At 34.4% G+C, this 12,243-nt stretch overlaps 3 protein-coding genes across 4 annotated transcripts in view; 1 reads left to right on the top strand and 2 right to left on the bottom strand.

Moving 5' to 3' along the window:
- The window catches only part of LOC107101116 (chromosomal protein D1-like), a 36,957-nt gene extending 35,413 nt beyond the window's left edge, over positions 1-1,544 (bottom strand). Inside the window, exon 1 of the mRNA XM_015399890.1 lies at positions 1,522-1,544. The gene's annotated coding sequence lies outside the window, so the exon portion shown is untranslated. The remainder of the gene's footprint in view (positions 1-1,521) is intronic.
- The window catches only part of LOC107101119 (40S ribosomal protein S19), a 9,337-nt gene extending 1,973 nt beyond the window's left edge, over positions 1-7,364 (top strand). The window contains exons 1-6 of one of the 2 annotated variants that reach the window (XM_015399895.1): positions 1,822-1,944; positions 2,167-2,237; positions 3,819-3,919; positions 5,076-5,259; positions 6,622-6,676; positions 7,026-7,361. In XM_015399895.1, the coding sequence (XP_015255381.1) occupies positions 2,167-2,237; positions 3,819-3,919; positions 5,076-5,259; positions 6,622-6,676; positions 7,026-7,073 (459 nt within the window). In that variant the 5' untranslated portion in view covers positions 1,822-1,944 and the 3' untranslated portion in view covers positions 7,074-7,361. Of the gene's footprint in view, positions 1-1,821; positions 1,945-2,166; positions 2,238-3,818; positions 3,920-5,075; positions 5,260-6,621; positions 6,677-7,025 lie in introns of those variants that run through there. The other variant, XM_015399896.1, reaches the window with a different exon arrangement.
- LOC107101118 (trypsin-3-like) lies at positions 7,351-11,256 on the bottom strand. Its single transcript, XM_015399894.1, has 5 exons — positions 11,217-11,256; positions 10,931-11,084; positions 9,822-10,075; positions 8,546-8,682; positions 7,351-7,529 (listed from the first exon to the last, which is right to left on the bottom strand). Exons 1-5 carry the CDS (start codon positions 11,254-11,256, stop codon positions 7,380-7,382), a joined length of 735 nt encoding a protein of 244 aa, XP_015255380.1. The 3' UTR covers positions 7,351-7,379.
- Positions 11,257-12,243: the final 987 nt, after the last annotated feature.

Genomic DNA, 12,243 nt, shown 5'->3' with positions numbered 1-12,243 from the left:
ACAGAAAAGGCTGTTAGAGGAGAGAGCCGATCAAGCTGAAAACTCTCCTGCAGCATTTCAAATTATCCAGCATTTACGGCTACCCTGTAATCATTCTTAAATGCTAAGGTTAACATTAAATCTGCTATATAAAATGAATCATAACAAAAATATATCATTTGCAAAAACTATTCCCTTTATGCTTCACTCCTCAGCAGCAACTGAAAATCTAAAAACATTTTCTTGAAGACTTTAGGATGAATAGCATAAAAGTTCAAGATCCTGACACTTAGATATTATGGTAGTAAAAAAAAACTCTCAATTTTTTTTCTGAGCATTATGCATTTAGATTATACTTACTATTAAAGTTGTTAATATTTCAGATGATAAAGAGAAATACATCCAAACATATCTTTCTTTATTATTACAGTTATTCTGAAGAATAAAATTAGACTTTTTAGATTTCACATTGTAAATGTTGATCCCAATAACGCTTTCAGTTAAAAGTAGGGATATTTTTTGGATTTGTTAAGTTTGTACTGATATTGTGTGTTGTTGTTGTTTATCTGTCTATTAAACAAAACTAGAATGAATATATTATAAAACAATAGATTGAAATGGAAAACATTAGCAGGAACTAAATTATATTTTTAGGTTTAATTCTTAGCTTTATTTCTACAGATATTATAACCAAATCAATTCAACTAAGAAATTATATGCCAGGGCTTGTTGCTATATTAGTCTAACTATAGAAACACTGCCATTTTTAAATAGGAAATGAAAGGAATGAAAAACATCTATAAACAATTTGAGTCTAACTTAAAATCTAATATACATTTCTGCAGATACTTGCGTTCAGCCTCCTAACTTGCTACTGTAGTTTAAAGTCACAAATGTAAAACAGGTGCTTTAGTACTTTTTGAAACACTGCAACAGATATTTTGGAAGTAATCCTAGTTATTAATAATAATAAAAAAGGTGTAGCTTTATTGATGACTGAATTAAGGAAATAAAATAATAATTTAAACCTCAGGATTTTATGAGGACTGATATAAGTAGAAAGGAAAGGGAGAAAGAAAAAAAGGAGTGGTTACAAAGGGAGAGAGCTAAAACCTAGAAGCCTGGTCCGCAGGGTTACTGCACCCTGTAATTTCTCATGCAATGTAAATTAGGCAGGAGATTTGTAATGACCCAAACTCTAGAAGCACACAGTGTTTATTTCTTTGTTTTTGAAAGGTAGAAGAATTATCCTGGCACTGGAAGGCCTGTGACTCAGTCCCAGTATGAAAAGATGGCCACTGATCCAAGCAAACAATGCCCAGTGATAAAAGAACATCATTCTTTAGAACTGCAAAGCCCCTCTTATCCATTAAAACCTAAATAATTTGCTGCAAACGGTCTTTTTTGTAACAGAATTGACAAAAACTACAAATTAATCGTCCCTAAATAAGGTGCAACTCACTTCAACATGCAAGTACAGCAAAGTAAGTCGATTTCCAGACAGAATTACGAGTTTTAAAGTCAAACATTGTAGTTACTTACCCTCCTTTGATGCATTCTTCTCCAAGACGACTTCTCCTCTGTTGCCGTCTGTACCGCAGTAGTCTTTAAAAGAGCTTTTGAATCTGTTTAGAAAAAAGTCAAATAAGAGGGGAGAAAAAAAACTGTCACAACACTACCCCCTGCTGGATACAATATGAATTACTTGATTTTATTTATGTAATATGTTTTTACAATATTATTAAACCGTCACATCTATAAAACAAGATGTTGTGGATAAAAAATAAATAAATATTACCTTTAAAACGGTTTGAATTGTTAGGACGAAAGTAAAGCTTCATCATCCTTTCCATATGCGGACAGTCTTCCTCCATCCCTCATCATCATCATCATCAGCAGCATCCTCCCTTTGATGCTTCGACTACACCGAGATTCGTCCAACCTGGGGAACTTGTGGCTTTTAAAGTAAATCAGAAAAATGTGATACTAGACATAAAAATAGATTAAATATGTCCTATAGTGCGATGCATGGCTACCTAAGGCATCAGATTTAGCTAGGCTACCGTTAGGCTACCGTTAGCAAGAGGGAGACGTTTCTTACTGCGACACGCGACACATTCCAACCGCCCCATCTCTGTCATGTTTAGAGGAATTTATTTGCTTATTTTCTCCTGTTTGTTTTTCTAGATGCCCAGTGTGACGGTGAAAGATGTCAACCAGCAGGAGTTTGTCAAGGCGTTGTCAGCTTTTCTCAAAAAGTAAGTAAACCAGAAGGTGAAGCCATACTTTCTGCGCTCACTGCCCGTCAATCAACCAGTCTGAAGTACCTGATGCAGTTTGATGAGGATGAGGAGGAGCTAATTGGTTTCTATGGAAGAGGATTAGTTCATGGAAAAATTAGTGGAAAAAAAGAAAGTTAACTGATTTTTAAATGTTATTTCAGTTTAATATGGGAAAAAAAGTCAGAATTGTGAGATTACAGTCAGAATTGAGAGATTAAGGTCAGAATTTTGAGAAAAAAATCAGAATTCTGAGAATAAACTCAGAATTCTGAGATTACAGTCCGAATTGTGAGAAAAAAAGTCAAAAGTGTGAGTAAAAACTCAGAATTCTGTGATTACAGTCAGAATCGTGAGAACAAACTCAGAATTGTGAGAAAAAAGTCAGTATTATGAAAAAAAGTCAGAATTCTGAGATTAAAGTCAGAATTGTGAGAAAAAAATCAGAATTCTGAGATTAAAGTCAGAATTGTGAGAAAAAAGTCAGAATTCTGAGATTACAGTCAGAATTGAGAGATTAAGGTCAGAATTTTGAGAAAAAAGTCAGAATTCTGAGAATAAACTCAGAATTCTGAGAATAAACTCAGAATTCTGAGATTACAGTCCGAATTGTGAGAAAAAAAGTCAAAAGTGTGAGTAAAAAGTCAGAATTCTGTGATTACAGTCAGAATTCTGAGATTAAAGTCAGAATTGTGAGAAAAAAGTCAGAATTCTGAGATTAAGGTCAGAATTCTGACTTTTTTCTCACATTATACTGAAATACAATTTAAAAATTACTTAACTTCCTCTTCGTCCTCTTACGTAGGTTTCCTTGTTAATAATGAAGGGATATTCTTTTTTATGATTTTTCAAATTAACATTTTTTGTACTTTTATAATTCTTGTCATTGTTATTTCCATGGAAAATTGCAGAAATATAGCATGTATCTATACACACAAAAAGTAAAATTATAGATACAAAAATAAAAAAATAAAATAAAAAGGATAACACTTACTATAAGGCTAAATTTATTTCATTATTTAGATAAATACATTTTTAAATAAATAAAGAAAATTGAATAAAAAGAAATGTATTTAATGGCCATCTTTGATCTTTGAATTGAAACTTAAAATGTCATTAACCAACCTGGTTAATTACATGTGTGTTCTCAGGTTGAAAACAATATAAAAAGAATAAAAGTTTTTTGTTTTTTTNATCCATCCATCCATCCATCCATCCATCCATCCATCCATCCATCCATCCATCCATCCATCCATCCATCCATCATTGTATTGAACATTGCAATGACCATTGTTATTATTAATGTTAACTCTTCTTCCTAATCTTTTTGCCATCAAGTTAAAATGTCATTCACTCTTTCAATTAAGTCTCGGGAAATGTGAAAATTGTTCTGGTTTGATCATTTAAAATTATTAGCTGTTTTACTCATTGTTAAAAAAATAAAAATCTGGTTTGCATTAAAACACCCTCTAATTTTTTACTTTATTTAAGGACATTCATCTCTCTTATTTCTTTGCTGTTAAATCTAATCATCATATTTTTATTTTGTGTGTTTTTCAGGTCTGGCAAACTCAAGGTCCCAGAGTGGGTTGACACTGTGAAGTTAGCGAGACACAAAGAGCTGGCACCCTGCAATGACAACTGGTTTTACACCAGAGCAGGTTGCTTGGATTTGATTTTATTAGGCACCTGAAGGGCAACTTGTTCCCAAGTAGTAGTAGCAGCCATCAAACAATGATAAGAATAATAACACATATAGATATGTACGTATCCGTGAAGAGAGAGATTACAGCTAAAACCTAAAAACTAAGTTAAAGAATTTATTTATATATATATATAGTTATTGACACCCAGTGCAAAAACTATATATATAAATATCCATCTATATAAATACCCATATAAACACCCTGTGCAAAAACCCTGTATAATAATCCTGCTATAAAAAAAAAAAAAAGTTGCCATATGTGGATGCACTGTATATACTGTATATATCCCATGCACTTTTTTCTTCTTTGGCACATTCTTCTTCTCTATTTGTCTAGTTGAGCTGATGTAACGAGTACATTTCTCCACTGTGAGATCAATAAAGACAATCAATCAATCAAACTGCAGTAATTTTATAGCAACATTAAATCCGGTTGTCTTACCTCTATCCACTTATAGGAAGCAGATTTTATAGCACCATGCACCACTGTCACTGATGCTCCTACCAGCTGATTGGTTAAAGTGCTCACTGAGCTGCCATCTTGATTACCATCAGTATTAGCCCCGCCCACTAACTTTAATTGGCTGAGAGAGCAAATAAAAAAAACATGTCCTACAGCAGTAGGCCATAAATATGTCCATTTATTTGTTAGTTGTGACTTTGTTTGGAAGTTTAATAAAAACAAAAAAATAATTTTTACATTTATTTTTTCAATGTTCAGACTATTGGACCTCCACGGCTTCACAGCAGGAAGTGTTCAAATGTACATTTTAGGATTTGTAATCAGCCGTCGTTCAGATGTGCATCTTTTTGAATATGAATCATTGAATGCAATAAGCAGAATAGAAATTGAAGCTCTGATTAATTTAACTGTACAACTATTTCTCTAATAAAGGAATAACTAAGATATTTGATTTTGATAAAGTGCTGAACTTCACTTTATCTTTGTCTCTTTCTCCCTGTAATGTCCAGAGATATTCCAATCCTTCTTTTGATTTACAATCTCAATCAAAAGTTGTCAAATACATTGCAGCAAATGTCACAGAAGGTGGAATGGAATAATTGTATGTTTAATATGATAAAACAGTTCTTTTTTTTTGACTCCTCACTAGCATCCACAGCCCGTCACCTTTACCTACGAGGCGGTGTAGGAGTGGGCGCTATGATCAAGATCTATGGAGGGCGTCAGAGAAACGGTGTATGCCCCGCCCACTTTAGCGTGGGCTCTAGAAACGTTGCAAGGAAGGTTCTTCAAGCCCTGGAGGGCCTTAAGATGGTGGAGAAGGATCCAAATGGGTAAGAAATGAGAGCAAGTAAACTTTTTTTTAAAAATAATATTAACCAGTATTTCTCCAGTCTCTTACAAACTATTGGCGGTCCCCCAGAAAGAACACTTTGAACCCAAAATCCTGTCATCAAGATAACTTTTAAAGAATGCAAGAGAGTCTGGTTGCATGATGCAAAAGTTCAGAAAACAAGTGATTATTAAATTATAAGCCTGAAGATTGAAGCAGCTGCAGAAATCTTTCACTTTAATGGAAGAATCTATCAACAGTATGACTAATAACTTTGGATCCCATTGTTCTGATCTCACTGTTTAGTGTTCCACAGCAATCTGACTGTTACAGAGACAGAAACATGGTTGCTCGTGCTTCTCTTGCGCACAGGCATTTATCTCTTCAACAGGATACAAATCCTGCAATCGAGACCAAAGGGCTTATTGTTTGGAGGAAATTTAAAATAGATGTGTTCTGAAATGTTCAACATAACCTGGAGGTCTGATTTACTGATAATTCCATAAATTTTCAGGGGAAGTTGATTAGAAATTCTGCTAGGAACAGCTCAGCATATGTTTGGAGTTCACATCAGCTTGGTTTTAAAACAGATGGGTTAGACAGTCCTTTTTATTGTTCTACAATACGTTTTCAACTGTTCTCCATTAGAGTTTAAATCAAATTACCAAAAACTAGTGAAATATTTCTGCTCTGGGTTTTTATTTTATTTTCTTTGTATAATTTCAGTTATTCTTTAGCATGGTAATTATCATGTTTACTATTTCCTAGTGTGTGGGATTCATATGTTCAAATGTCTCAACAGCAAAAAAATAAAATAAAATGTGTGAACTTGATGTCGATATGTTTTGGAAATAACAATTTAAAACAAGACAAAAGCTTAAATGAAAACTTCTAACTGAGTTTAAACAGGCCACATTGCAGACCAAAATCTAATACAGAATTTAAAGCAAAGCTTGAAAAGATGGATCTTACATAAATGTCCTAAATCAATCTAAATGAACTTGAACTGTTTTGCAAAGAAGAATTGTTTTCTCTAGAAAGTTGGAAGGTAGACACATATCTCATAAACATTAATTATTATCTCTAATTAATTATCCCTAATTGAAACAGAAGGTAAGTCTGCAAAGTATTGGTTCAGGTGTGCATTCAGGTATAAATGCAGATGCACACCACACTTTTAATTGAAAATCCATTTTCCTCTCTGTTCAGCTCTGCTATGTTGTGTCAGTCAATCACACAAACTATACATTATTATAGTAATGTCATATATGTCATATATATATATATATATAACTATGTATATATTCAGGACATTGTATTTAACACTGAATTGGTGTCTAATCATTAACATTTGTCCTCACAGAGGTCGTCGGCTAACTCCTCAGGGCCAGAGGGACTTGGACAGGATTGCTGGTCAGGTGGGTTTTCAACGTAGAAATATCATAACTTTATTATAACTTTATAAAAAAAACAAAAACCCACCAAATAATTATTTTTTTTCAGAAATGAAATTCGTGATATTCAGGTAAATTATAGAGAAAAGGTCTCTAAGATAAAAAAACAAAAAAAATCAAGCAGACAATCTAAGAGAGTTTTAAACCAAAGCAAAAAATATATATATAATATAACCTGGAGCCGGTTGGACACAGCTGATGGTTATTTACTGACAGAGCATCTGTAAGGAATTGCACAATACCTTTATTTAGATGGTGATAGCTTATATTTATTACTTCTCTTTCAACTTTGTGTTTCCTTTTGTGTGTTCAGGTTGCCTCAGCAAACAAGAAACAGCGAAGTTTACAAAGCGCCGCCTGAGGAAAGCATTCACAGCATATTTACGCCTGTGAAACACAGTTATCTATTACTGTATATTTACACAAGTTTGCTTGACTTTCCATATCAGCCTGGCCCTAACAGCATCCAGGGAGAGAATACAGCAAGATGCATGCATGTGTAGTGGAGTAAAACTGATCCTGTGAACCAGTGACAAACATGAGCATGTTAAAGTTGTTGCTATCCACTAAGAAATTATAGAGACTTACAAAAAAACAAATGCAATAGACCTCCCTGAAAAAACACATTTTATTAATTTGTTGCTGATACATGAATGGAAAGGTGAATTCAGTTGTTGCGCATGGTGGAGTTGATCCAGCTGTTGTAGCGGCACACACGGGCGTAGACGCTGGGGTGTCCCTGCATGGCGCAGTCATAACCCCAGGAGACAACTCCCTGCAGCTGACCGCCGCACACCAACGGACCACCGGAGTCACCCTGCAGGCGGAGGGGGGAGCTGATCAATAAAGACGTCTGTTCTGTCATTCCTCATAACCCATGACTGCTGTTTGATTGTATGGAGATGTATGAGTCAAGTAGAGAAAAAGAAAATATCATACCGAAAAAGTAAAACTGGGGTTTATTTATTTATTTTTTTTTTACCATTTTAGGATATTTTTGGTACAAGATGAAATGGCAGATAAGTAGGCCAAAAACTAATGATGACAAGAAAGGGTAAAATATTAGAATATTATTTAAAGATATAGATTAAAAAAAAGATATATTATAAGATAAGAGTAGCACCAGTTATGTGTTCTAATTTTACAGGTAATTTGAAAATATCACTAATATCTTACTATATCACTAGAGATGCTCCAACACAAGGGAGCAACCAGATAAAAAAAAAAAAATCAATCTGCAATGGTTTAAATGGGAATCAATGGAGGAAAACTGCTTAAACGCCTTGAAAGGTATATTAATATTCAAGCAAAATATGTGTGATTCTTCTTATCAACACAAAGTCAATTTTGACCAAAAATGCAATAAGAGTGGAGGGAGGAATGTGAAGCATGTATGTTTAAGATTCTAAGATATGGAAAATGGAAAAAAAAAAAATGGTTTTCAGGGAAAATTTAGTGAATGATTGTTACAGTTATAGGAAATCTTTTACCCTTGTAACTTATTAACACAACCAAAAAATATTCTGGTTATCCTTAATGCTATTTTTTAATCCATTCTTTATTATTGTACAAGAAGTTTTAAATACTCTCAATTGCCTTAGAGTAACGGTATCCATGGTAACTGTTAGTTTTCTGTTCAGATTATTTTCTGTGATTTACTAACATGAACTCAAATTATTGCTGATTTTGTTACATAATTTACTAAGCAGTTATTATAATATTTCAGATTTCCTTTACGTTAAACCATTGAATTATACAAAGATCTATGAGGCAAAGATAAATCAATGTTTTAGGTTGAACAACCCTTAGCTGGTGTGGATTCTCACTCCTCACCTGGCAGCTGCTGGCGCCTCCATGCATGAATCCAGAGCACACCATGTTGTCAGTGAAGAGGTGTGGGTATGCATTCCTGCAGATACGGTGGTCAATGATGGGCTGTTTCAAACACTGAAGTCTGTCTGGGTAGTTGCCTGCATTAAAAGAGGGATAAGTATTAATTTATACATCTATTTACATTTCTGTCTGAAAATGCATCTCCTAGCCACAGGGGAAAAAACTAGTAGTATAATATGCAAACATATATAAAAGTTAGCAGAATATGAAAGGGGTAAATTAGTGATTATTGCTAGTTGAAACTGTCACCATTTGATTTCTCTGTCTATTACATAAGTAAAATAAATTTGAGTTCTGATCACAATTACCTCCACAACAGACATTTCATCCCTCCCCACCATGGACTGTCCTCCCTGCTGCCCTCTGGGAAGAGGCTTCCTAGCATCCCCTGCAGGTTTCACAACAGCTTTTTCCTTGCTGCCATCAGACCGTATAACTCTAAACTGGACTCTGCCAATGTTGGTGAACTTTTAAAAATCCTTTTTAAATAGAACACAACTCAATGTTCTACTGCATTTGCACCATATTTATTTTGCAATGAGCTAAACGTTTTTCATATTAATGCCCTTTTGCACCATTATTTTAAACTGGTTTCTTATTCTTCTATATTTTTTACATTCTGATTACTTCTGCACTTTATATTGATGTTTATCTTACCACAACTGCAATATCATTACACTGTTGTAAGCTGTATGCAACAAAATCTATATGCAATCTGTGCATACAAAATGATAATAGTATATAATGACATGATAATAGTAAATAATGATACTGAATGATAATTTAAGACTCTAATTAGCTGGATTTATGTTTGTTTTTTTAAACAGGGGATTTGTTTTAGATTATTTTCTTAATTATGACAACCAAACAAATCCTCCCCTACATGAACTGTATGTACCCTCCTTATTATCATTTTGAAGAGTGGCTAAGTGATTTTAGTAACATGTCACAATCATACCAGAGGGAAACAGGAAGTCAGAAATTGTTAGATGATAAAAAAAAAACAATGGTGTTAAAAGCAACAGTTCTCATTGAGTCTTTGGCATCACTGATATAGTTTTGGTTTTATCATTGATTGGATACTTTAAAAATGTTTTTACACCTTTTTCACATGTTGACTTTCTTCAAATCCCTTTGCATTGCAGATTCTGTCAGTGACCACCTTTCATTAAGGCTCTAGATATCATAACTATTACTCCTTTCTCCCTTCACCTACTTCCACTGGGGGAGGTGTTGCCCCACCCGGACACCAGGCAGTTCTCATCAGCCACTGGACAGCGACTAGGCAGGGACACAGTCTGGACGTAGCTGTTGATGGTGGCGGGCCGGCTCAGCTTGATCAGCATGATGTCGTTGTCCAGGTTGTAGCTGTTGTACTGAGGATGCTTGATCAGCTTGGAGGCGGAGATCCACTGCTCGGTGCCTTCATTTACAGCGATGTTGTGCTCACCAAGACGCACCTGGATGCCGCTGGTTGACAGGAAGCAGGGGTCACATTGTAGATGTTAGATATATTTGAGGAGTGGACAGTTATTTTCATGTTAGCAGATTTTCCTCACATGACCTGTGCAGCTCCTGCAGAGTTACCTCTGATTAATTTTCTCCTCACTATCAAGTGCTGAAGGCAACTGGTTGCAGGATATTTTATTGATGGGTATCACAATGATGTTGCAGGAATACGACTAAAACAGTTTTTTGACTTTCAGTTATTTAAAAATAACATAATTTACATTTCATGTTTGGAAAATACTTAGTTTTGGTTAATGAAATAAAGTTCCTGATTGTTATTGAACAAAATGTGGAAAAGTTCAGTGTTGGTCAATTTCTTCTGTGAGGTTCAGCATTTTTCTTCGTAAATCCATTTGGAAATGATAAAATAAATGGTAAAATACTTTTGATATATTTCTTTTTTTTTTAACATAAACCAGTTCCTGCCTGATGAGATGATCAGATTTCTCAGAAATAAACCCTGCTTGTGTCATGTTTAAAAATTTTGAGATAAAAAATTTAGATTGAGATTTTGTTGGTGACAGACTGCTGGTAGCAGAGACTTAATATAAAACAATTATTTGTAAAGTTGTGTTAACATGACTGACATATCCTTTAAGTTTAGAGACCCTTAAGAGTGATCTAAATTTCAAGACTTGGAAAACTATAGCAAAACGTTGTGCTTTTCAGACTCTTCAACACAATGTTGGATTTTCCATAAAAATAATAAGAAACTAACCAGATCCAACAGCTTCTAGTGACCCACAGATAAGAGCAGCCTGGAACATTTGTCAGATTTGGGAGAAATAAGGTGTAGAAATGACTTATTTTACTCACGACTTGTAGCAGTGAGCGGCAGAAATAACCCACAGGCTTGAGATGAGAGATCCCCCACAGAAGTGGTACCCAGCGTTCAAAGACACCTGGTAGGGAACGGAGTGTCTGGGGCACTCATATCCTCCGACAACTTTCTGATCTTCAGCTGCAACAACTGAAAGAGAAAATATAATCTGTGCTGTGGAGAAGATGCTGAGAAACACTAAGAGGGAATGTGTTGAGCTACACAAGAAATATGTAATATTGTAAACTATGTTATATTGTAAATAAAATAGTCCAGTCTTACATGCTGCGCCAACAAATGACAGGAATATGAGGATCTTCATGGTTGGGTTTGTCTGTGTGTGGATCTAGCCAATAGCAGGGCTCCTTATAAACCTCTCTGCTGCCTTTACATCGAACCTTATCAAGATAAGAGCTGGGAAGGGTCCATATGGTTCATATGGCCTAAAGAAAGAGAGACCTTGACTTACGTCCAAAATGAAGCTTGATGTCTTCAGGCTGCTTTAGTTCACTTTATATCATGCAAAGAAAATTTACATTAAGACATAAAATATTTCAACACATTTAAAGGACAACAAAGCATATATATATATATATATATATATATATATATATATATATATATATATATATATATATCATGGTCCTATATACTATCGGATTGCAGCCTGCAGGTGTCTGCTCTCATATCAGCAAAAGGCACCAGGAACATTTTGTATGATTCCCAACAAACCTGATAAGAGAGTCCCAGACTGCAGGATTTAGAGGGAGGAAAAAAAAAAACAAAAAAACCAATAATATCAGCTTTAAAACTCTTGAATATTGAGCAAGAGTTAATCACATCTGAGCTACCTGTAAAACATTAATCTCAAACATCATTATGACATTATTCAATTTAATATCTAACATAAAAGTGTGTTTAATATATTCCACTCCAAAATTCTAATTTAAAAAACCTGATATTAATTTCCCCCCCTTACCCAAAATCCAATAAAACCAAAAAAATCTGGTTCTTGATTGATAATATAAAGCAGGTGAGATTAGAAAGAAGTTATCCAAACCAGCTAAAATCTATGTTAATATGCTATTTTTAATGCTAAAACTAAAGACAGCTCCCATCAAGTGCTTTAATAAAAATAAAAAAAGTAAATTTTGTGGATCACTGTGGAGGACGTTTTGGACCGATCTCAGAATTCTGCAGAATTAGTTTAGTTTAGGGACTCAGGAAAGCGTTCAAATGTTAGTTTTTTATGCCTCATGAAGCAAGAACAGGCTTTGAGTGGGACAGCTCAAAACCTTCCTTCTATCTT

This window comes from Cyprinodon variegatus, unplaced genomic scaffold, assembly GCF_000732505.1.
Source record: "Cyprinodon variegatus isolate N-32 unplaced genomic scaffold, C_variegatus-1.0 Scaffold1055, whole genome shotgun sequence".
NCBI classification, from domain to species: Eukaryota; Metazoa; Chordata; class Actinopteri; order Cyprinodontiformes; family Cyprinodontidae; genus Cyprinodon; species Cyprinodon variegatus.
The sequence above is the reverse complement of the archived record's forward strand: the minus strand, read 5'-3'. Positions and strand labels throughout refer to the sequence as shown.